This window comes from Oncorhynchus keta, chromosome 28 (assembly GCF_023373465.1).
Source record: "Oncorhynchus keta strain PuntledgeMale-10-30-2019 chromosome 28, Oket_V2, whole genome shotgun sequence".
Classification (NCBI taxonomy): Eukaryota; Metazoa; Chordata; class Actinopteri; order Salmoniformes; family Salmonidae; genus Oncorhynchus; species Oncorhynchus keta.
The window spans coordinates 48,740,915-48,767,883 of NC_068448.1; the positions used below are offsets into that span (position 1 = coordinate 48,740,915).

The window sequence follows — 26,969 nt, forward strand, 5'->3', positions numbered from 1 at the left end:
ACCGAGAGTAGAGAGATGTACGCGATCATGGCCCGATCGGTGTGGAATGAGGAGGACTGTAGCTCAAAAACCAGAGAGCACTGAGTGAGGAACCCCTTGCATCCTCCCGGGTGGCCATCATAATGCTCAGGGGCTGGGATCTTGGGTTCCCAGTGCAGGTTCCCTGGAGGAACTTCGGTGACGTCTGTACCACTGGGCGAGGAGATTTGGACATTGGCTCCTCCTGGGTTGAGGTTGGACTGTGGTTGGAGGGAGTCGGTAAGTGCCCGAAGGGTCTCTAATATTTGGGAGAGTTGTTCTTGCTGCCATCGCAGCAGTGCTCCTTGGTGGGTTACAATGTTCTTGATCTGGGTGATCTCTGTTGGGTTCATGTTTAGGCAGAAGCTTGCTGGGATGTGGTGAGGTTGGAACCAGGTGCAGAGAAGAGACCAGACAATGAATCAGCGGTTAAGGATAAACATAAATAGTTTACTGAGAAATGCTAGCCAAAAGATCACAGTACACTCGAAAAACAACAACCATTAAGTCTAGAAAACTCACTCAGGAAACAAACGCACACAGTAAACAGTTCAAGCTTCTGCAAAGGAAACCAGAAAATGCACCTCTTTTAACAGGGAAATCATAATGTTATTAGTGTCATTAATGTATATAGGGCGGTCTCTGCCGCCCTCTAGTGACAGGTGGAACCTGGAATCCAGATGAAAACTCTCTTGGTAAATAGTGTGGTCTACAGTTTATCATGAGATACTCTACCTCAGGTGAGCAAAATCTCAAGACTTTCTTAATATTAGATTTCGTGAGCCAGCTGTTATTTACAAATAGACACAGACCACTACCCCTTGTCTTACCGGAGGCAGCTGTTCTATCTTGCCGATGGACCGAAAACCCAGCCAGATGTATGTTATCTATGTCGTTGTTCAGCCACGACTTGGTGAAACATAAGACATTACTGTTTTTAATGTCTGGTTGGTAGGATAGACTTGATCAGAGCTCATCCATTTTGTTATCCAATGATTGCACGTTAGCTAATAGGACTGATGGTAGAGGGGGATTGCCGTCGGATCCTTACAAGGCACCCCAACCTATGTTCCAAATGTCTCTGTCTCTTCTTCATGCGAATGACAGGGATTTGGGTCTTGTCGGGTGTCTGAAATAAATCCTTTGCGTCCAACGCGTTAAAGAGAAAATCTTCGTCCAGTACGAGATGAGTAATCGCTGTTCTGATATCCAGAAGCTGGTTTCGGTCATAAGAGACTGTGATTTTACCTGATTTATTTGATATTAATGGTTAACAATTGATATTTAACTAATAATAATACATTTCTGCCCTACTAATGCTGTGTTTTTATGGTCTCCACTCTAGTTCCCTGCAGCTAATCTGGGCGTATGGTTACTAGAGATGGCTTGATCTGACAAATTAGTGAAAGACTACATTACATAGACAAGATGTGGTGGGTGTAACCAACATAGAGATAGCCTGGAAGAGTTTAGAACAATACCTCATTGTCTCAAAATCATCCTTGCATCTGGGAGACTAAACCAGGGTGGGGTTAAGATAACCCCCCCACCCCGTGCAGATGACCACAGGATAATCCCAAAGTGGTTTATGGTGCCCCCAATCTGCCATGGGAGGGGTGGAACCAGCCATGACTAAGCATTCTTTGTGTCAGCTCTATAAGAAACCGCATTGTCTGTAAAGGTTAGGGTACTCGGCCCAACAGTCAAGAGTGTTGGGTTGACTAGTCTCATTATTGCAATAATTAATCGATATTGAATAAAGATGATTGTTTGAAGAAATGACAAAGTCTCTCTCACTTGAATAGAATGTTCCACCACAAGACGGTGGCAGAAACATTATGTACAAAGTAAGTTCAAAATAATGCGAAAAACTCACACAATAGCACAATTGGTTAGGAGCTCGTAAAAAGGCAGTTATCTCTTTATCTTAAAATGGCAGAAGCAATCGGGCCTGGGAAGAGTAGGGATTAAAATATTTTTTTTGTGGCCCTCACCCCATCAAAGTTGCCCATCCCTGTGTTATGTAGTGCAAGATATAGGGAATGGGGTGTCATTTGGGACACATACTACGAATAGCTCCCATGGTGCTGCCCTTCAACCTTTACTTGCTAAGCTGATGCTTACAGTGCCTTGCGAAAGTATTCGGCCCCCTTGAACTTTGCGACCTTTTGCCACATTTCAGGCTTCAAACATAAAGATATAAAACTTTTTTGTGAAGAATCAACAACAAGTGGGACACAATCATGAAGTGGAACAACATTTATTGGATATTTCAAACTTTTTTAACAAATCAAAAACTGAAAAATCGGACGTGCAAAATTATTCAGCCCCCTTAAGTTAATACTTTGTAGCGCCACCGTTTGCTGCGATTACAGCTGTAAGTCGCTTGGGGTATGTCTCTATCAGTTTTGCACATCGAGAGACTGACATTTTTTCCCATTCCTCCTTGCAAAACAGCTCGAGCTCAGTGAGGTTGGATGGAGAGCATTTGTGAACAGCAGTTTTCAGTTCTTTCCACAGATTCTCGATTGGATTCAGGTCTGGACTTTGACTTGGCCATTCTAACACCTGGATATGTTTATTTTTGAACCATTCCATTGTAGATTTTGCTTTATGTTTTGGATCATTGTCTTGTTGGAAGAGAAATCTCCGTCCCAGTCTCAGGTCTTTTGCAGACTCCTTCAGGTTTTCTTCCAGAATGGTCCTGTATTTGGCTCCATCCATCTTCCCATCAATTTTAACCATCTTCCCTGTCCCTGTTGAAGAAAAGCCTTCTTTCACATGTTTGGTGTGTCTCCCAGGTGGCTTGTGGCAAACTTTAAACAACACTTTTTATGGATATCTTTAAGAAATAGCTTTCTTCTTGCCACTCTTCCATAAAGGCCAGATTTGTGCAATATACGACTGATTGTTGTCCTATGGACAGAGTCTCCAACCTCAGCTGTAGATTTCTGCAATTCATCCAGAGTGATCATGGGCCTCTTGGCTGCATCTCTGATCAGTCTTCTCCTTGTATGAGCTGAAAGTCTAGAGGGACGGCCAGGTCTTGGTAGATTTGCAGTGGTCTGATACGCCTTCCATTTCAATATTATCGCTTGCACAGTGCTCCTTGGGATGTTTAAAGCTTGGGAAATCTTTTTGTGTCCAAATCCTTCACAACAGTATCTCGGACCTGCCTGGTGTGTTCCTTGTTCTTCATGATGCTCTCTGCGCTTTTAACGGACCTCTGAGACTATCACAGTGCAGGTGCATTTATACGGAGACTTGATTACACACAGGTGGATTGTATTTATCATCATTAGTTCATTTAGGTCAACATTGGATCATTCAGAGATCCTCACTGAACTTCTGGAGAGAGTTTGCTGCACTGAAAGTAAAGGGGCTGAATAATTTTGCACACCCAATTTTTCAGTTTTTGATTTGTTAAAAAAGTTTGAAATATCCAATAAATGTCGTTCCACTACATGATTGTGTCCCACTTGTTGTTGATTCTTCACAAAAAAAATACAGTTTTATATCTTTATGTTTGAAGCCTAAAATGTGGCAAAAGGTCGCAAAGTTCAAGGGGGCCGTATCCTTTCGTAAGGTACTGTAAGTGTAATAACAGCTCCTGAGTAACCCAGTGAGTCATCTCTATCTCTGGTTGTGCAAGGGCAAGGAGTATTAAAGGGACAAACTATAGCATAGTTAGAGTATTATAAGGACAAACTGTAGTATTATAGAGGAAGAAGAATACTTTGTCCATCATTCAGAGAATGTATTTCTTCTCTTCCCATTCTAACTCAATCTGGCATTGTACTCCACGTTTGTTTACAAGACTGGATGACAATAATTATTCCTGCCACTTAATTACTATGTGTCAAGATGGCTTCCACAAAACAATGGTTTCCAAAAGTGCTGGGGCATCAGCGCTCGATTAGCCTGGATTGTTATTGTTGTGTCTGCGGCAGGGGAAGCTGAATAGAGCAGGACAGTCTTTTGTCTGAGGCCCCTGTCACAGGCTCGACTACCATTATAATGTACTCAGCTTTTTTCCCCTTTTCTCTCACTCCCTGTCAACCCTCCCCCTCGCTGAACTTATATACCCCTGCCTGTCACTAGGATCACTATCATAAGAGGGGGAGCACCCCCTCCCCAATCTGCTCCCCCCTCCTGACACGCCTTTCTGGAGAGCAGTCTTCTATTTATACCTAGCAGGGGACTGACAGTTAACCTTTTGCACTGGGGACATTTCTGGGAGTGAGGCCAATTTTCAGGCCGGATTCAGCCCTCGTTCTGAGAGCGTTGCGTCTCTCCCGACAGGGCAGCGAACCAGCGCCACACGCCACGGCTACGTTTCCCCTCTTAATGTCTCCCCCTCCACTCAGTCAGAATAATTGGCGTGGCGTCAACCCTTTTCATTTCCACCCAGAGCTGACTGAAGGACTCCAATAGACAACCGCTCTCTGCCAACACAAATCTCTCTCTTTCCTCTGCCTCTCTCTCTCCTCTGCCTCTCTATCCCCCCTCTGTATCACATCATTCTCTCATACATTAGCAGTTAGAAAACAACAAAGGTCCTGATACAGTGCCCTGAGGGCCAACTTAACCCAACACTTGACAGTTGGGCTGTACGTAGTATGGTACAATATTATTCTCCATCCACCTCAAGTGGAGTCAAAGCCAACCGCATGTTTACATGTCAGTGTGCTCCAGAGAGCCTTACTGTGCTAGTTCTAATAATTGTGAGTGTGATATCATTTTGTACCTGTTTATGCACAGTACACAGGACCATAGCTACATATAAGGAGAGAAAGATCCGGATCTAGTAAAAAAAAATGTTTAGGAACTCACTCGGGGTCTCAACTTACTGTTGAGAGTTACAATAGTAGAAAACACAAGTAGTGTCATTCCGAAACTCGGTAGTGCATCAGCAGTTTTCCTTTTGTTATATGTTACTCACTGACAGTCACTCAATTAGCCCTTGTCAGTAAAAAAATGTATTGGAAAATTAGTCCATCTATACTTGTAGCATTCATGACCAAATTATCGACTGGGCACGCAGGGCACATGCCCAGGGGCACTGACCTCCAGGGAGCCCCCTTTGATTTTCTTATTTACTCTCACTGAGATATATTCACATGGCATAGATCATGGCAAAATGTCTAGAATTGCAGGAAATTTGTTTTAAAATGAATTAATAATTTATTATTAAACGTTTATGGCACTTTTCATTACATGCAGAATCTCAAAGCACATGTTAAGCAAAATAAACAAGAAGTCATGAAATATAGGCTACAACAGTAGCTAGATCATCTAGATCAAGTCTGTTTGAGTGCTTCTTGAAGCCTCCATCATGAGAGGATCTGGAAGCTCATAACTAGATGGTCAGCGGAGGTGTCGGTCAGTTCAGCATGTCCAAGAGCAGGTAGGCAGGCAGCCTGATGTCATCTGGTCGTCTCCGCCGTCTGCCGATTCCCTGTATTGGGACTCTGATGAAGTTTTAGCTCGCCACATACTACACCCCACTCCCTACTTCAGAAGATGCATAGCCTCCTCTTGGGTCACCGTTGGGGAAAGAAAAAAAAAGTCAGGTGTAATTCAAATGAAAACATACACCTTCTAGCTAGCATTAGCTAGCTTGTTAAAGACACGGATTTTCATCAATTTACAGGCAGGAATCCAATTCATGATATCAAGACTTGATCTGCACTCATTTAGCTATTGAAAAATAAACCATTTATCAAACTACTTATATAAAAACTATTAAATATGTACAGAATTTACTCTGCCTAGGCTGCCACTAGGCGCCATGGCAATTTCTCCCTAACCCATGGCAAAATGCGTGGATTTGCAAGAAGATTGCTGTAAAACTGCGACAACAAAAATTCTGTAAAGCAAACTTATTTGGTTACCTTTTGTTAATAAAATACTTTTTCTGCTAACAGATCGCTCTGTAAGTATTAAATTATAGTTTTTAATCCCAGTGCTGCGTTAATGTGAACGAATGTGTAGCTGTTAATTGTATAGCTAATTGGCTATGTGTTTGTAGATTGACTGAGTTGAATCAAGCTTACAGCAACTGATGTGTAATGGCTGTCCTCTTCATATGAGGAGGAGTAGGAAGGATCAGACCAATACGCAGCGTGGTAAGTGTCCATATTTATTAAACTCAGAACACTAAGACCAAAATAACAAAAATAGACCAACACAAAACAGTTCTGTCTTGTGCAGACACAAATACAGAAAACAACTACCCACACCCATAGTGGGAAAACAGGCTGCCTAAGTATGGTTCTCAATCAGCTGCCTCTGATTGGGAACCATACCAGGCCAAACACATAGAAATACAAAACATAGAATGCCCACCCCAACTTACGCCCTGACCAAACTAAAACAGACGCATTAAAAAGGAACGAAGGTCAGGACATGACATGATGTGTTAATGGCCAGTGTCATTTTTGCTTGTTTTTGCTATTTTCCAAATATAATTTAGGAATTTTTCAATTGTATAGAAATGCAGTAAAAGAGCTTTAACTTTATAGAAATTTCTCAGAACACACTAAAACTCAAAAGTAGTGCTCTATGTAGGAAACAGGGTGCCATTTGGGATGCAGAGACAGTTTTCTCTACAGGACAGATTCTCCACAGGGGTAGATAGTCATCTTCTGAGAGATTTGGCAAACGCTGCCTATTTGATCTGAAATCCAGACAGGATCCCTAGACAGTCCAGCAGGGGTTAGTGAATTCATTCTATGTATCAACCTGAAACTGGGAAGTACCCACCCCACAGCCATATCTAATTCAACTGGGTTACTGGATAGATCAACACACTTCCCCCTGTAAAGGATATTTTGTTTATGGTTGTTAGCAGGTCAAACCACCATGAAGACCTTTGGGATGTTATGTTGACATTGGACAAACACATTGAGTTACAACTTTCATGCCAGTAGATGTTATGCAAAGCAGAAAGATTTTGTGATTTGAAGGATGGTATAACAGCAAAGCAAAACAAAACATATAGGTTATATTATGAATAGATTCTGAAAAGAGGCATTGCTTCATATTTAAGCTAAAGTATATTTGTGGTGCAGTGGGGAAGCTGATGCTCTTTGTGTGTGTGTGTGTGTGTGTGTGTGTGTGTGTGTGTGTGTGTGTGTGTGTGTGTGTGTGTGTGTGCGTGTGTGTGTGTGTGTGTGTGTGTGTGTGTGTGTGTGTGTGTGTGTGTGTGTGTGTGTTTTGCCCGTGGCACACTAGAGTGGCTGTGCCCCCTCAACTGGAGTTGGCTCAGCAGGTGTGGGGCCCGGCAGTAGGGCCTTAGCTGTCTCTCCCCTACCATCTCTCTGCAGGGGCTTCTGTACAACAGAGCCTGGCCCGGGGACTGCTGTCAGCCCGCTCAGCTTGTGATACACATATAACTCTCCCAGGCCCTGTCATATACACTGACAGCCCTCTTTGATATGCTTCTCAGTGCTCCCTCTCTCTCTGTAAGCTGTAAGTGCTTCTAACTGACACTAGTCCCGATAGATGGGAGTTTTTCTCCAAATTAATTTTTTGATGTTTTCAAATTAAAGGGGTGTATTTGTGGCCTAAGGTTTAAAAAATTGAGATGAAGACATTTCTCCCTCTGCTCTAGGAAAAGCAGACCATTAAATGTGTGTGTGAGAGAGCGCAGTGGCCCTTAAATTGCAAAAGACAATCACAATTCAGTGGTGATTGCTTTGGTTACCACCAGATGACAGTATTTATCCTGTTTGCCTGGACATCATAGACTTGGCAGCTGTGGATATCCTAGTGGTAAGACTGATAATATCAACAAATGTCTTGGCTGGAGAAAGTACAAGGAGTGTTTCTCTATACTGACTCAACAAATAGTTGATGGGGTTGATTACAACTTGGACAAGAAAGACTGAATTGTTTCTTTGTTGTGTGATAAGACATTAGCCCAAACACACACACACACACACACACACACACAGACAGACAGACAGACAGACAGACAGACAGACAGACAGACAGACAGACAGACAGACAGACAGACAGACAGACAGACAGACAGACAGACACTACACTATAAAATCTAACAAATCAAAGAAATTGGACAACTGTTCAACTTAAGAAAACATTTATATTGGACATGTTATCCTTTATCACATGCCGGTAGTTTTTTAAATTCAATACAATTAGCTTACATTAGGATGGAGCCTAGGCCTTCAAATATACATAGTTGGATTGCATCATATCACCTTTCAATATTATTTATCAGCAAATATAAAACCATGTATTCTTGAATATCAGTGTAATTTAGTAATATGCACAGGTGTGGTAGTTGTATGAATTATTCACAATGCAAGCCTACTCAGAAAAAAACATCAGCTTTAACGCAATATTAGCTTCACAGTGAAATACCACTACTTGGCTATGAATAATTCTTCAACGGTCAGTAAAATATCTTATTGAGCTATCTCAAAAAAGAGTAGCCTGTATGCATGCAAGCTTACCTGTCATGTCCCCAATGATGGAGCGGCAGACCAAGCAATATACGAGAGGAAGACCCTATACCGTAGGATAATTATTCTGGTTCGATGCCAACTTAATTCATTAACAGGTACTGAAGAGATCGATTCTGTTGCTTGTTGTCTTGTTATTTGTGTCAAGTATTTCCATTTTGGAATAGTTGTTCACCGAATTACTAGCACTAGTTGCTCACGCTGCAACAGTAACTCTGGCCTATATGGCTTTGGTCAGACCACACACTAAGAAAAGAGGGTTCCGTAAGGGTCCTTTGGGAACGGCGATGGTTCTATGTGGAATCATAATGAACCCTTTGAGTCCTTCAATGGTTGCTTGCAGTTCAAAAACAAGTTATTTCCTCTTTTGGTGATAATTGAAATGTAGGGGAGTCGGCTCATTCAAATATTTTGGAACATGGTTTGCTAACAGCTCTGTTTGTGCAACCTTAAGTTAGAATGTCATTCCAGTTTATCTAATCTGTTGAGTTATGCGATTAAACGTTAAATACGACTATGGCCAGTGACAATGTCTTGTGAAAGACACACGTAAGGCCTTTTGTCAATTGAGAGCTGTCGTCTAACTCAATGGTTCTAAATTCTCTCCTCAGGGACCCCCAGCTGTTCCTGGAGCTAGTACACCTAATTCAACTTGTCAATTAACATAATAACGCCTAAGGAATTTTAGCAATATAATACGGATAACCAGAACGGTAACCCTGTATGGTTCTTCAAAACATCTACAAGGAAGATTAAGGAAGGTTCTTAATAGAACCATTCTCCATTAAAGGTTATATGAAGAACCATAAAAAAGGGTTATACTGTATATAGCCCCAAAAAGGGTTGTAAACATAGCAGAACCCTTTTTTTGTGCTATGTAGAACCCTTTATTAGTGGATCTTTATATAATCATTTGAAAGGTTTCTTTATGGCACCATACAGGTTCCATTTAGAACCTTATGAAAAGGTTATAAACAGCACCAAAAAGGGATCCGCTATGGTTAGAAGCCAAATAAACCTTATTTGGCACTATATAGAACAATAGTTTTTTTTTGTGAGCAGGTCTTGGTCAAAAATAGTGCACTATGTAGGGAATAGGTGCTATTTGAGAGGCTACCAAGAGCAGAGTCACTTCTGTCCTGCCTCGCTCGCTCAGTCCCATCTCTCCTTACCTGTTTGTGTCAGCATGGAGTAATGTACTGCAGTGGATGCCACAAAGGAGCTCATTGAGCTGGCCGTAAATGGACTCCATCTTAGGTCAAATGACCTCACAGCCCATTCAAATGGTGTCGTTAATGTTGTACCCTCTCTAATCTTCCACACATTCTTCTTAATGTGATACACACTTTGCGACAACTGCTGATGTAAAAAGGGCTTCATCAAATAAGTGTGATTGATATCTGATCCACTCTGACAGTTTTCACTATTCACTCATTTAGTTCGGTGACTGTCAACAGTGTTGTAGTTGACTTATGGTGGTCAATGACCCTGAGAACTTGAATAGACCAGTGTGGAGGCCAATTCAGTATAATACTGCACCTACAGTATAAACGTCTGGTTGCAATATCACAACAGCAGAGCTAATAGAACTAAAAAAGTAAAACATCTGAAAATATACCATGGTATAAGCAGAAAATTAACATCTAATCATTTAAAGTATGATGAATACACTGAGTGTCCAAAACATCAGGACCACATTCCTAATATTGAGTTGCACCCCCTTTTGCCTTCAGAACAGCCACAATTCTTCAGGGCCGGGACTCTACGAAGTGTCGAAGCGTTCCACAGGGATGCGGGCTGATGATGACGCCAATGCTTCCCAAATTTGTGTCAAGTTGGCTGGATGTCCTTTGGGTGGTGGACCAATCTTGATACACATGGGAAACTGTTGAGTGTGAAAAACCCAGCAGCTTTGAAGTTCTTGACACACTCAAACCGGTGCGCCTGGCACTTACTACCGTACCCAGTTCAAAGGCAGTTAAATCGTTTGTCTTTCCCATTCACCCTCTGAATGGCACACATACACAAGCCATGTCTCAATTGTCTCAAGGCTTAAAAAAAATTCTTAAACCTGTCTCCTCCACTTCGGCTACACTGATTGAAGTTTATTTAATAGATTACATCAATAAGGGATCATAGCTTTCACCTGGATTCACCTGGTCAGTCTATGTCATGGAAAGAGCAAGTGTTCCCAATGTTTTGTACACTCAGTGTATATAACTACTTTATAATTAAGTGGAACCCTCAAGCAAGTGCTGTGACCATACAAATATGTAAGAATATGCCACAAGAAAGGCAGTGATTGAAGTGAATAGAATAGAATTGTAAATATCTACCATGTATTTTAACTCAACATATCCCTTACAATTGGAATAGGAAAGAAAACATGCATAAATGGAGATGAGGGGCTTTCTTTGCCTGATCTGCCGATTATCCCATATGCTGTATGCTGCTTCTGACGTTTTCTCTTCCCGCTACTGGACAATCACGCGTTGACATTATAAAACCTCAGGTGATGCCACATGATGCATCTCATCCAAACAAATCCTTTCCAGTGCAAATGAAACACCAAGCACACACACATGTCATATTACAACACAAGCTCACATTCAATTTCTGAATATATGCACAGTGCTACATATTACTGTGCGGATTAGCGTCTGGTAAACCGGCCCAGCATATTACAACCTAATGACGTTGAAACGTGGCGCTGCATTTGGTAAATAGAATTCATCAATGTGCGCCTTTTCGTTGCAGGGTTTTGAATGATCGATGCTCAGACAATGATATTAATGTAAATATCATCCACAAAAGGCATTAAATATCATTCACCCCCCAAAAAAGTGCAAACACAATTATCATGTCATAGGGCTTCCACGCTCCAAACAAATAAGAAATGTACAAAATAAATTTACAACAAAAAAGGACAAGATATGGATTCATAATTGAGTGATACTTTATTGGTCAGTGATTTAACGAACACACGCTCGGAAAGCATGCACCAGTACAGAAAGTTAGGTAATAATTTATTGGCCATGTGTAATGGATTAGAAATCTCACTCGAGTGAAAAACACCACTAAAACGTTTCTACAAGTTTCAGAATTACTTCAGCACCGATTGTGTTAGTAACAAAACCTTCACAATGGTTTATTTTTGGCAACTAACTTCCAATCCCATCTCTACCTTTTCATGAATTTCTTAGAAACAATTTAGGTCAACGTGTATTATTTGTATGTATGTTGTGCTCTTAAGAAGTTACGCCCTGTAAAGTTAAGCCCTGTAAAGCTTTTTGAGTTATAGTTCGTTTAAAGTGTGACATATGGTATTAACATATGCAACACATGTCAAATTCAAGATTAGTATATGCTACCGAGTTTATCACCTGCAAAATCAGACGGATTAGGCATATATTATTATCACGAAAATCATCTTTAAAGTCACTCAAGAGTTATAAATCAGACAATAATAATAATCTCACCTCTGACACCAGTGTAATGAAACATCGTTGTGAACTGAGGTCATTTACGAAGAAACACCTGTCGATGTAAAAGTCACCATCACCACATTTCACCGTTGGGGGTAAAAACAATTCGGGTGGAGAGAGGGGTGAAAGGTGCGTCATCGAGCAATGTGCTTTCATGAGATCCTGCAGCACTATTTCGGTCAGTTAAAACTGGGGACAGTGCAGGGGCATGATGCCACACAAGAAGGGGGTTCGAATAGCCTCTCATAACGACTGACCTCTTTCCTAAGTTCAAGTAAGCTGGACTTAAAAGCATATCGCAACTGGCCACTCACATTTGTGACTGGATGAGACATTCGATGAGAGAGTGCTTGTCCAAAACAGACGAGGACGCACTAATAAGGTTAGGACAAAATTGTCCCTTTGTACTATTTTCATTTTCTGATTCCACAGTGCTGTTACATTAACGTTTACACTTGCTTTAGGCTAATTAATTCATTTGAGTTTAGGCCTATATAAATGTATAAGGCTATACCTGAGCTTGGAGCAAAAATATATCTCTAGTGGAAATATTAAAAAACATCAGTGTTTTATTGTTGATGTGTTGGAGTTACTATGGCAACGTTTTAATACCTATGACGTCGAATGGCCAAGTCGGGTGCAAAACAGCCTATAGCCGAACTCTCGGTGTACATACATATTCGATAGTTGCCAATAACTTTTAGCATAACCATTATCGATAACCTATGATAAATGGTTTACGCAAATCCTTTATGCATACTTTAGGCCTAATTACTTTACAAAATTACAACTTTTTACACCATTTTACCAACTTTAAGCAGTTGCAGTTACCAATACATTGAGTCAATAGTCTTGTGGAAGTGGCTTTTGAGTAACAAGTGCTTCCCCAGCTGTCCACTTGTCGTGGTCCCTTGTAATCAATTGCAGACCCCCTTGGACAGGTGTACGAGGCATTTCGATCATCTAAAACGCGCAAGGCATCTGGGTTACTGCAGTATAACAGGCAAGGATTCTAGGGCCATATGCGTGGGCGGTAGCCCGCCATAGAAGTTATAGAAGTTGAAACAGGTAACCTAAAATACCTCTACTTTATTGATATTGGACTTGTGTGCAGTCGATCTTTCAGCATGTTTACATTTACACGGGTATATTGTTCCGCTCGACGTGGTTTTATTAGTGAGCAAATGTTCAGTGCCAATTGCCATTAACCAAGTTCATAAAGTGTCCCGTCCCCTTGCATGATATTTGTTCTATATGACAGAGTCTAAAGCCACCACGTGTCGTTTATTCTTTACTGTCACAAGTAAGACGTCGTGACACGTGAAACGTCTGGCTGTCCGGCTGTATAAACGTAGATGTGTGTAGGAGCGTAGGCGAGCTTTGGTGTTCAGCAACATGGCGAGGAAGACTATATGTTACCATTGGAGAATGCAAACGTCAACATGGCAAGGCTCCAAGAGTGATGGTGAAATCGGCCTACAATATGAAATCCAATAAATCTTGAATTTAAAAAATATTGGAAAAATTATAGCAATTTAGTCAAATGTTACTAAAAGTAAACTTACATAGCACTCAAGCGAATCCTAAACCTTTCCATTAGGCTACACTGTAGACTGGTTGACTACTTTTTACCACCAGACATTTATGGCCCATACAAAGTTTCCTTAAAGGCTATGAGTGGAACTCAAACTATTAAGTGTTATATAAGTTTTATATATACTCGAAAAACACAATAGACTAAAGATGTAAAGTGTTATCTGCATTTGACCCTGACATTAAAACTTAAATTAGTCAATGTAATCCTATATTTGTACACATAGGCATATTTGTGGTATGATATACCTCGATTGAATACAACACTGTTCATACTGAAATAAGCTCAATTTATTTTAGAAATAATTATTATAAGTTATTGGTTCAATTGTCATAAATATAAACGCATATGACAATGACAGCACAGCCTTCTGTATTCTTTTGGAACACACTTTAACAGGATTTCTGACCACATTAGAAAAATATCAAATTAGACCTGAAATCATAGCCTGATGCTTTTGCAAAATATATATATATATATTACAAGCATGTTGTCTTTGCGTTGAGTATTGATTGACAGCGAAAAACATTCACCACCAATTAAAGAAAAATGCGTGTGATCGCAGTTTTACATTCATCTTATGGAAGAGGGGCATGTGTAACAGAGTTAAGAATGTACTTTAAGCTCACTCCACAAATATTGCGGATGGAACCGTCTAATTGGTACCTTCTGGGCGGCTCAACCCGTTGGAACGTTGTCAATGCGATGCGAAGCAGAGGATCACTGGTTCGAAACCAGTATGTGGCAGTCGGACAGTGAAGGAAGCAAAGCTGTTAGCAACATGTCCCCCTTAACATATAGGCCTAGCACAGCATTGCTTTTAGACCTACATCCATGGCACTTTTTAGGATAGCCTTGGGCCTACTTCAGCTAAGGAAGGAATTAAGTTTCAAATATGGGCCATATTACCACCATACTTATTGTGTTTCTTGTGGCTCTAAACTTTAAATAGAGGACACTGATTTTACCAAAGCTAGAAATTGCTTACCCCCAAAATTGTTTGCATCTTAAACTCAAAAAACATCTTTAAAATATGTAAAGAAGAATTTAAAAATGAAATAAAACTTGCGTTGATCGCATCAGTCAATATAGCATTGCGGTTTATAGTTTGATGTATAGGCTATACGCCATTATAACGCTTCATTACACATCATCTTCCCCAAAGAGATAAACGTCTAACGAATATACTGTTGAAAAAGTGCATTCTTTCTAGACGGGACTGGCATTCAGTTAGCTTTTATCTGAGCAAGACCTTAATTGTGTTCGGGGTATGCAGCAGTCAAGGCTGCGGTAAACTCAATTAGGACCACTATGCTGAAATCCGAAAAGATTCCAGAACAATCCCAATTCAAATGAGGCTTATCTACACCAGGGCGATCAGACGGATTAAGAGTTATTGAACCTATAAATGATCTCCATTCGGTTGACACGACCCCGACGGTGACGCGGTCCGTGTGCTTGAGGAAACATTTATCCTAAAACAATGGACGGGGACGGGACACCCTTCTAACAATTTAGGCTACACAATAGGGTATAGAATCGAAGCTGGATTTTGGAGCTTTAATATATGCTATAACCTCTGGTCCCGTCACACAGGCTACACTCCACCTTTGAATAACTTTGAGTTAAAGTAAACTGTCCCATGAAAATCTCACTTTTAAAAGTTACAATTTTGTGAACTCATATCCAAATAATGTTGTTGACTCGTCCTATACTAGTTTTTGTGACCAAACCATAAATTGAAGAAGAAAAAAACACACTTTAAAAACATCACCACAGATAAACATGTATCTCAAGCGCAGGTTGACGTTTATTGGGATGAGTCTTGTCCTTGAGGCAGAACTGAGCGATTCCCGCTAGATGGGCAAGCAGCAAAGTCAACATTGGCAATATTGTAAAAATGCAAGAAACAGAATTTCACTTTTTGGTCATAATTTCAGGTTATGGTTAGGCATTAGGGTTAGCAGTGTACTTTAGGTTTAAAATGTGATCGTATTACTTTGTGGTTGGGCCTGCTAGTAACCACACTGCAGAGCTGCCTCCAGAACAAGATCCACCACGAAAAACGCTAACCTGTAATATCTCAAACAGACGTTTAAAAAATGCTTCCTCATAGAACATGACGGCTCATGTTGCTCATTGGCTGAGCTGCTCAATCAGCAATCTGCTCGCATTAAATATTTTTCATGACAGGGTAGCCTTATATGCCCAAATCATTCTGTTGTTGTGGTAGGGTATGCCCACACCATTCAAACACATGAAACCTGCATACTTAATTTTTTTTTTTAAATGGAAGGAAAACTATTTCACTCATGTTGTAATTAATTATAGGTCATATTTCATAGAAATCTGGAAAAACTCAGTTAGGCTACTAAGAATATGCTAAAACAAAGACGGGGATGTTTTAGGGAAGGATTGATGGCGTGTGGATTTGACTGTGATATTACTGTTCTGTTCTTGAGTGACCTAGGATGAAGAAGAAAAAACAGCTCTCACCGAAACAAACCACAGAAATTATACAGATTATTCAAATAGCGAGGCGTGCTTTCCGGTTTTAAAGGGCACCGGAAGTTGGCGGCTTTGGGCCGACCCCGGTGACAGAGCTGATATCTTAGCGACCCCATTCATAGGGAGGAACGGTGACCGGGGTAGGAGAGGGAGAGGGAGGGTGGCGAATAATCCACATCTGCAACCGTCCAGTGGTGGAAAAAGTATTCAAATATCATACTTCAGTAAAAGTAAAGATACCTTAATAGAAAATGACTCAAGTAAAAGTGAGTCGCCAAGTAAAATCCCACTTGAGTAAAAGTCTAAAAGTATTTGGTTTTAAATATACTTAAGTATCAAAAGTAAAAGTATAAACCATTTCAAATTCCTTATATTAAGCAAACCAGACAGACAGCACGGTTATTTTGGGGGGATGGATAGCCAGGGGCACACTCCAACACTCTGACAAAACGTACAAATGAAGCATTTGTGTTTAGTGAATCCACCAGATAAGAGGCAGTAGGGATGACCAGGGATGTTCTCTTGATAAGTGTGTAAATTTGACCATTTTCCTGTCAAAATGTTACGAGTACTTTTGGGTGTCAGGGAAAATGTTTGGATAAAAAGTACATTATTTTCTTTAGGAATGTAGTGAAGTAAAAGTAAAAGTTGGCAAAAATATAAATAGTAAAGTAGTACTTTTAGGTAGTACTTTACTTTAAGTACTTTAAAGTAGTTTTACTTAAGTACTTTACACCACTGCAACGGTCTCACAGCCCATGTGATCTATGATCTAGCTTCCATTCACAAATCTTTCCCTGTGCATCGTCACCTTTTGTAGTTGAGGTTCTCGATCCATGGCAGTAACTTCTTGTGACGTCTCAGAAAATCCTAGGCAAAAGAAAAACAGGAAAAATAGGGTTAGGTACTCAGGATGGTTTGCAGTACATGCATACGCACACGTAGGCCAAACCTAACCAATGTCAATTTTAAAAAAGTATCTGAAAAACGCACGCATTTGTATACGCAGACACATAATGTATGCAGAATTGGTAGTTCATATGAAATGTATCAACACCGATTTTTTTGGGCCACCGCATCTTCCAAAGTAGACAGTCTTGGACTGAATTCAGTGAATCGTTAATTATCGGTTCATGTTGGCCATAGGCTAGTCTACAATAAACATTTGCATAACATTTTATTAGTCATTTAGCAGGCACACAGCAGCTCTGTAGAAAAGTGACAGGTTTGGGTTGTATGCATGCATGGCCTTAAGGGTTATCAATATTTCCACCTTCCCTGAAGGAGCACATGAATATATAAATGCAAAACATCCATTTTACATAACCATAAATGAGTTATTAGCTAATATAATTTACATAAGCAACATTTCTTTACGATTTTAACTAAATTGGTTAGGATACAGCTACATTTTAATGTTCATAATAACCTGTTATTTTGTGTTAATATACAATACACCGACTCAATTGTTGTTATGAGTGACACACTTTTAATTGGAAGTGTTTAAAGAGGCTCCGCTTAGGAAAAAGTGGCCTAGATTTATCAGGTTACGGAACGCATGAAGGCATAAAGCCTACTATACCCATAAGAGGCATAATTGACATGCACTGGCTTTTGCTTTGCCGATTACCATCGTTCTTTTTTGCTAACTATTGCAATGGGTGTTTTAAAGAATAAATCCCTTGGAATTCGTTGAAAATAGACTGCTTTGAGTAAATATCTGATTTCCTTCGTCGGGCCAGTGTCCATTCAAGGAAAGGTATAGGGTTGCTGTCAGGGCGCGATGTTTTGTCTGGGGGGATTAGACTGGTGCGGACGTGCGAATACCCAAGAAATCTTTAGTAAATCAAATACCGTTTGCAAACCAGGTGTGAGCTCTCGTGTTGCGGCATTGACCACCAGCAGACTAATACGCTATATGCAATGTGCACAACACAAACAACAACAAAACATGATAACCAGAATGATGTCACATTCAGGTATAATACAAATGTCAATGTGGCATACCCCTTTACGAATCTCACTACTTTTTAAAGGGGGCGTTATTGCCAAACCGACACAAGGCTAACCGATACAGCTCATGTATGCCTACCATAGGCTACGAGAGATGGGTTACGATCTCAATCGTAAAACGAAATTATATGTACAATGCGTAAATGCATACGAGGGCATATTGCAGAGATAGGTACAGACTCTGCTAAGAGGGCTGTGGCCAAATGCACGCTTGTTATCATGTTATAGGCCTATCTGGGATCCCGAGTGGCGAAGCGGTCTGAGGCATTGCATCTCAGTGCTAGAGGCGTCACAACATACCCTGGTTCGATTCCAGGCTGTATCACAACCGGCCGTGATTGGGAGTCCCATAGGGCGGCGTCGTCTGGGTTAGGGTTTAGCCGGGGTAGGCCGTCATTGTAAATAAATATGTGTTCTTAACTGACTTGACTAGTTAAATAAAGGTTACATAAAAAAATGTATTACGTATATTTCAGCCATGCATTTAATACAAACGATCTATAGGCTACACGCATCCCCGCATCCACACTGAATTAGTAAACATTCTTTACAAGAAAAAACGATAGTCACGAAACGATGTTGGGAATTATAAAATAACAAGACATCAAATGTAGCCTAACATTTTTGGGGAGTTCATTTCAACTAACTTTTAGGCAACATAACCCAAGTAACGGAATATGTGCACCCGTCCGTATAGGTTGCAAGGTGGAAAGGTAGAAAGAAAATGTGAGGTAACCTATGTCAACATTTTAAGGAAAGTCTGTTAACCGGGTGCAGGGTGACACACCACAAACAGACGAAGTCTACCAATTAAGGGATATACGATGCCATACTGTCCAATATAATCAATCAAAAACAACCAATGTAGCCCTTCAATGTTGACATGTATAGGCCAATAGGACTATGCGGTCTATAAGAGCTTGCAAAACAAAACGCATAAAACTACATTTATTCAATTTTTAATAACACCATATAGGCCTATTGAAGTACCCTATTTATAATTGGCTGTGGTCTGGTCTGTATGACTCTTGACTTGAAATCGTGAGGTTTCCTCCACGCCAGCCCTGTTTTGCTGTGGCTGACAGCGAGAGCAGCGAGAAGGCGGAGGGGGTAGCGGGCCTGTCTGGCCGCCATTGTCTCCTGTTCATTTATTAGTGCTCGGGATAATCTGGGACTCCCTCACAAGTGAGAAACAATCACAGCATGAGAGTGGCCTATCTAATTACAACCTTTACTCAGAACTTTCACTCCATCAGCTGGAGAGATAAGATGGACACTGCATGGTGGTTGTGCATGGTTCATGGACCGCTGCCGCTCCCAACCATATAGGCTATTGTCAGACAGGCACTGCTAGAAAATGGATGACGTATGGAGATCGCTCTATGGTTGAAATGTAGGAATTTATTAACAGAAACCACCAGGCTATTGACCAAGTAGTCCTATGCGAGGCTCACATGATTTGGCCATTTTGCATGAGCCAATAAAACTACACAATGTAGAAGAAAATGTGTAGGCCTATTTGATATGCATTATCTGTAGAGCTGGCACACTTTCATTTTAAACGTGTACATAAAGTGCAAACAATAGAAATAAGATAATAGTTCGCACACATAATAGGGCACAATCAGCCAACTGTTTTTTGAAACAGTGAAAGGCTAGGTCATTTACCGCAGGACAATGCCTAAAAAGTTGTGGCCTAATTATAGGGTCTTAGTACACTAAAGAGGTACTGTCATTCTAAAATTAATATTCTACCGTCCTCTCTAAAAACTCTTCGTTTTTCCACCGTCCATGAACGTTCGACGCACGAGTTGACCAATAATAATGACATTTCGTTTTGTGGAGACTGAGTGGAAATATATATAATATACCTTTTTCCGCTTAATTGTGAAATGCCACAAGTTTAAAATGTATATGCTACCTAGCTACAAATAATTAGAAATTAGACACGTTACCATTACTGTGACAATAATTTACATCACTGGTCCAGAAGAGGTTGAAAAAACAGTTCCACAATTCAGTTTTTTTTAACCTAAATTTGACAAACACTATGGGTCCAATGCTAAATACAAGAATTAATCATCCAAGGGTCATCACTCACTCATGTGTCGTTTTACCCACTACGTCGCCAACATAACGTTTCAGATCAAATAGCAATTTATCTCTCGCCACTACGGCAAGGCACGCTCTGAATCCTGATTTGAGTGAAAACAGCCAAGGAGTTGGTCAGTAAAGTTTTTCCCAAATTTGTCTTTGGCGGGACTCTATATCATGTGCACCGTGAACACAACAGTTTGTTTGCATAACATATTTTTTTAAAGGGCTAGCGACCCATTTTTGCTTTGAACCTTTATATTATCATGAAAGAGCACATGAAGACACGAAAAGGATTTCCAGATTGCATTACTGGCTAAGAGATTGCATGAATTGACCATTAATGGTGGGGCTTTAGAAACTCGGGATGGTCAATGCCCTGTCAATGTCATGATGCATGCGACACAAATCCGCAATATTAAATATCACAAATAACTCCTCAGAATGAAAAGCTCCATAAAGTATAAGAGGTACACAATGTCCCAAATAAAAAAACGCACCGAGTTAAAAACCCTAAATGTAAAAACCCCAAACACTGCTTCAATGCGAGCCATACAGACTCCGGTATCCCCCACCCAATTTTGGTTGCAGAGGCTATCCCTAATGTACCATAGTAGTTGGTTACTGCTTCGATACGTGGCTACAAGTTACATGCCCGAAACAAAATAGTTATAACATGCGAATGTCACACAGCAGGCTATTAACCGACTCTCCATATTTTGCCCAATCTTACAATTACATTTTTAGTCTATATCAATATAATTATTTTTTATGGAAAGGCGTTTGACCATTTCCAGATTAAGCATGCATTACGCATGAATGGAAAACACTAACCTCCAACTACAACACAAATTCACCAATATAATAGTCAATCAAACAGAAGAGAAATGTAGTGTAGGTATGTCGTTTTATTCCTTAACGCCTTTCCTTTAAGAAGACGAGATTGGGCGTTTTGTCGATTATTCACGAGTCACTGTCACGTGGTAAACATTCTCACAGTCTATTGGTTTAAGGCACGTGTCTAGGATAACCGCTGCAACGTCACTTGGGGGCTCGTATTGAAAATAAGAACAAAACTCCAGTGAGTGTATTTCAGGATCAGAAGCCTCTTTATTTACCCTTAGTTTAGTAATTGAAGCGCTTGTATTGGATAGACTGAAAACGGATAGTACCAAATTGGATGGGCAAATGACAAATGGTGTCTATCCAGTGCAATAATATAGGATAGCCACGTTTGGGAATATATGACCAAAACTATGTTTTTCTCTGTGGGCACTATCGCAAAGGGTTGCATGGTGTCCAGTACACTCAACAAGATTTGACTTTCTTTTTTCTTTTTTAAAACCTTTATTCAAACATTTGAAAAGCTCCGCCTCCCACAGAAGTGGATTGCGCTCATTTCGGTGCGGGAGAGCAATAAAGGGGTTAAGGAAAGAAAACTGGAAAGTGTATCAGTATGGAAGAAAATGATCATAGCAACAGAGATGCGGTGCGCCAAGGGTCGGCGGACGAGTCAAACAGAGTGATACTCCCTCTATTACAAGCGCCGGGCAACCTGCAGCAGATCCCGCACCGAGTCACCAATTTCTTCATCGATAATATCTTACGGCCGGACTTTGGGCGGAAAAAAGAAGATAACATAAATCATGACGAAAGTAGTCACGCTACCAGAGAGAACCATAGCCCAGCTGTTCCAAGAGCGGAGCAAGTGGGGAGTACTGTGCCAACGGAGGGAACTTCCACTCCTCATCCAGGCGGCGTGGCCAAGAAGGCAGAAATAGCGACCGAAGAGCCCCTGAAACCCCGGGGGGAGAATGGAGATCAGTGCCTAAGCTCGGACTCGGATAGTTCTCAAGCCAGCTCAATTACACCATCCAAACCGCCTATGCTCTGGCCAGCTTGGGTGTACTGCACCAGATACTCGGACAGGCCCTCATCAGGTAGGCTAGGATTATTTTCCCTCGTCTTTGTAACCTGAAATACACCGGCCCGTTGACCTCAAACACCTTGACCGAGTTCTTCCAGGAAAGGAGGGCAAATAGTGTTCGCCTGTTTTAAGATCAGAAAAAAATGCTAAATATAAGATTCTAACCTTGCAAAATCTTCAAAGTGTATCGGTGGAAACACAATACTAATAATAAAATCACAAGAGCCGATAGCCTATCAATATTCTAGAACGCTAAAGAATTGCCACGAGTTTGAATACTGGCATAATTTCACGACAAAACAAGCCGCTCAAAATAGCATCTTGCATTGCTTTAAACCTGAAATGTTCAAACGCAGGGGTATTGGAAGTCTACACATTAATGTTAAAAGCCTATAGTGTGCGGGATAAATAGTAATTTTTCGAATTTTGGAATAGCCTCATACAATGTTGTATTTTTCACGAGTATTTCAATTATAATGCCATAATACGAATATGATACCGTCATTGCGATGGCTATTGCTTTGGGCTAGCTAGATCATAGCCAATGTAATACTAGGTTAGCCTACGAGTATAGGTTACTATAAACATCGGCGCACATATCACCAAGTCTTTCAAAGAATTATGAAGAAAAAAATACAATAGGTTAAAGGACTTTATAGGGTATTTTTCCTCGACAATTCTGTCGTGCAAATCCACTCTTTTTGTTTATGCATGAGATTTCACAACGGAGTTGGCAGGGTCTCTAAATATTTAGCATATTTAGCACACAAAACATGAACATTTACTTCATTATTCTATATTCTACTTGTGTAAAAACTCAAATATTCGAATGCATTTTCGTTCATTTCTAAAAATTCGTATTGTACACAATGTTCTCATGCATTATGTAACGTGGATCGCATGAACTAGACTACTATTCGATGGTATCCCCATGGGCTGCATATCTTAAAACGTCGTACGTTGGTTTATCATCTCCAGCGAGCTCCAAATGTATTGAATAATCTCTTTGATAGTCATCCAGGCCTACTTGCCCAAACAGACGTCACCACTTTTTTTTTTATCAAATAGTTTCGCCTGACGATTTCTTACTACTCAATTACAACCCATCATGTTTACCCACCAAAGGGCAAACTTGGAAAAGTAATTAACAACAGCCAAAGACCGAATTCAGTAACCTATAGGCTACGATATAAGCCAATGTATTCCACTAGACATCGTCAAGCCTAGACTATTAGCCGAACTGTATATAAAATGAAGAGTTAAATATAAACAATTGTTTACGAAAAATACATATTTTATATTATTTAGTAAGTTGCAGTTGAGATGGGAGGTCCAGTTGTGTTGATATATTTCAGGCCTACTCAGCATATCCTCCAATGACCATAACAAACTACGGAACCGACATGCCCCAACGGTATAGGCCTACCTACCCTCTACATATCTTCCAATGCATTGTTCTACGTAAAGAAGTGCGGAACTACGGTTACGTTATCAATATTCATCTTTATTCCTCACTATATTGACAACTCTTGTGTAATATGGAATGGTATGCATTGAAACGAACACTCAAATTCTTAGAAAAAAGGGTCTATCTAAAACTTTAAAGGGGGCTGTCCCCGTAGGAAAACCCTTTGAAGAACCCTTTTTGGTTGTACCTGGAACCAAAAAGGGTTCTCCTAAACCCTTTTGGAACCCTTTTTTCTACGATTGCACGACACTTGGCATACAGTGTAATAATAATTAAGTAGGGCCTAAATTAATTAATTAATTCATGTACACAGTTGTAGTAACTGGAACATGTATATCCTATAGGCTACACCAAGCTTTCACATTTCATATTTCGATTGGTTTTGGCTAATAATAACATTTTTTCTAAAACACAGGACCGAGATCTCGAAAACCAAAGAAGAAAACCACCGCCAGGAAAGAGGACAAGCGACCAAGGACGGCCTTTTCAGCGGAACAGCTACAAAGACTAAAAACCGAGTTTCAAACGAACCGGTATCTGACCGAACAAAGGCGACAGTCCCTGGCGCAAGAACTCGGCCTTAACGAATCTCAAATCAAAATCTGGTTCCAGAACAAAAGGGCAAAAATCAAGAAGGCCACCGGCGCAAAAAACACCCTAGCCTTGCACCTGATGGCACAGGGACTGTACAATCATGCTACGACGTCAAAAGATGATAAATCAGACAGCGATTGATTTCGAGCGAGATAAAGATCAGTATATTTACAATGCAATAATTTCATCGAATAAAGGGCCAGTGTATAGAATATACCAGCATAAATTGATAAATATATAGATATTTCTGCAATATCATGTCTATAAAAATATGTTGTAAAAAGGTACGTTTTCAATCTCCTGTAACGTGTGTCGTTTTTCTTCCAGGAAAAGTATAAATGCTTGTTATACACTTTCATTGTCATTTTTTACATTATAGCGCTTTTATCTGGCACTTGACGTTGAGATCTGTCAGTGATGTGAAAAACAACCTGCTTAAGTCCAAAGAATATTTTCTGCTGCATCCAGGCAACTGTGAATCTTAATACATTTGCTGACAAGATATTTTATTCCCATGGTTATTATGGTTTTATTGAGGTTTAGTGTAAAAAGGACATAGCAAGGTTTTTGAGTGTCAGTGATGTGCAGACTTAATTGAAAAGTAGATGGATTTTAATACTATTTTTGGAAAATTTATATAACCACAGAAGTGATTGGGTAGCAATGTTTTGGTTAGCAAACATAATACACGCATTGCTAATACGTAGGACACAAATGTAGTTTTGTCTCATAACTACATCTAAGCCAAGTTCATTTCCATGAAACATTGTGCGTGTTCTGTGTTATATCAGTGTACCAAGGCCTCTATAAATCGTTTTTGAAGAGCAATATAAATCATCTCTTGTAGCAAATTGCTTTGAATGATTTCAATGCTGCCTATAACGTGGGAGACAACTCTGTGGCATAGTGACAATGATGACAAAACCTTTAACACACTCTTGGCTGAGAGTAATTATAGGCCTACTTGATCAAAAGTAGGCACAAGGTATCTGATGTAGGCTGTCAACTATACGTCCCATGGAGTTATTTCTCTATATACATGTTTATTTAATATACATATATATCTTTTTTTTTAAACAGACAAAACCATTAGTGACTGTATAACAATTGTTGAAAATCTCTTTTATTGTTGTTGAAAGGATTTCATATGTGTATTTATATATATTATATTGAGGGGCATAAAATCTATCCAATGAACGGTGTTGCTTTAGAGTAGATTTCTGAGGTATTTACACTGCTTGTTTATCCTGCAATAACATCTCTTTGAAAATGGTTTATGGGGCCTTTGCATGAAAGCTGCAATTTGTTGTACTTGGGCAAATAACTGTGTTTATAAACTTCTGTCTTTGTCGACAAGAGTATGATCAAGCTAAGTTTTAGACTATCCATACCAAATTGTGGACTTTTGCCTTTTGAATTGTTTTGTTGTGTATCTGCAAAAAGTGTGTTTGAATTACAATCCACCAAACTGAACACACTTTGCCTTAAAGTTCAAGCGAGAACTTTTTTATGAGACAGAACTGTGCCGAATCAGAGAAGCAGTATTACTTCAAAATGCAGACTATTTGATTCAAGATTATTGCCTTCATGAAAACTGCTGGTGTGACATATTGAATTTCCTCATCAGCGAATATCTATCTATAGATGAATATGTTTAAATGAAATTACAACACGGAGTTGTATTATTATACAATGCTATTTTTATTTTATGTTCAACATATTCTTTGGTATAATGTACATAACTTTCATGTATGTATTAATTGTGTAATTAACTGCCTCATGAAAAACTGGAAAAGAAAAGTCAATAAACCTCGAAGATACACTTAAAAAACGTATCTAGCATCATCCTTTTTCTATAATCCACAGTCAAGGATAATTGAACGTCTATGAGACATGGGCATTTCTATGTAAACACAGAAAGATCGGAAAGAAAATGTGATCCTCCATTGCCAAAATAGGAGTGGATCCCTGTGGATGATGTCACTGGTTTGGCCACAACGCTGACCAAAGAGGAATTTGTAATAACCTTTCGACCAAAAAGGTCAATGACAAAATGCAACAAAAAAAGTATATATACATGATTTGAAAGTGTCCACCATGTGTTGGTACTATTACTACCCCTGAGTGTTTAGGTCCAGCCCAGAAAGGTAAATGAGCCGTGCCCTATTATTTGGTGTAACACCCAAAATGACACTCCCTTCTGAAGACCATTGACGTTACAGTTACCTTACCAATAAGACTACTACATAAATACAAATAAATAATGACTAAATAAATATTGGTTTCATGTGACACAAGGCCTACAATAAAATAGAAATATCACCACAAAGCTGAATGCGTAAATGTCAACCTTTGCTGGTTCAAAACATTAGGAATACCTTCCCCTTTCATGATATAGACTGACCAGGTGAATCCAGGTGAAAGCTATGATCCCATATTGGCCACCTGTTAAATCCACTTCAAATCAGTGTAGATGAAGGGGAGGAGACAGGTTAAAGAAGGATTTTTAAACCTTGACACAATTGAGACATGGATTGTGTATGTGTGCCATTCAGAGGGTGAATGGCCATGACAAACGATTCAAGAGCTTTTGAACAGGGTATGATATAGGTGCCAGGTGCACCGGTTTAGTGTGTCAAGAACTGCAACGCTGCTGGGTTTTATACACTCAACAGATTGTCGTGTGTATCAAGATTCTTCCACTACCAAAAGGTCATCCAGCCAACATGACACAACTGTGGAAAGCATTGGAGTCAACATGGGCCAGCATCCCTGTGGA

General features: G+C 40.0%; 1 protein-coding gene and 1 long non-coding RNA gene across 3 annotated transcripts in view; one reads left to right on the forward strand and one right to left on the reverse strand.

Moving 5' to 3' along the window:
- Positions 1 to 11,452: 11,452 nt before the first annotated feature.
- The window catches only part of LOC118361526 (uncharacterized), a 39,534-nt gene continuing 24,017 nt past the window's right edge, over positions 11,453 to 26,969 (reverse strand). Inside the window, exons 4-5 of one of the 2 annotated variants that reach the window (XR_004821010.1) lie at positions 16,906 to 16,964; positions 11,453 to 16,052 (exon numbers count right to left, since the gene is read on the reverse strand). This is a non-coding gene — a long non-coding RNA (uncharacterized LOC118361526). Of the gene's footprint in view, positions 16,965 to 26,969 lie in introns of both variants that reach the window. The other variant, XR_004821009.2, reaches the window with a different exon arrangement.
- Positions 21,313 to 26,005, forward strand: LOC118361525 (homeobox protein engrailed-2a-like). The gene is made up of 2 exons (XM_035741535.2): positions 21,313 to 22,141; positions 24,012 to 26,005. Exons 1-2 carry the CDS (start codon positions 21,658 to 21,660, stop codon positions 24,329 to 24,331), a joined length of 804 nt encoding a protein of 267 aa, XP_035597428.1. The 5' UTR covers positions 21,313 to 21,657; the 3' UTR covers positions 24,332 to 26,005.

Excerpts from the sequence above, each read along its gene's own strand:
- LOC118361525 (XM_035741535.2), top strand. The coding sequence starts at position 21,658 with ATGGAAGAAAATGATCATAGCAACAGAGATGCGGTGCGCCAAGGGTCG. Across the intron at positions 22,142-24,011 it reads CTCGGACAGGCCCTCATCAG|GACCGAGATCTCGAAAACCA; the intron begins GTAGGCTAGGAT and ends TCTAAAACACAG.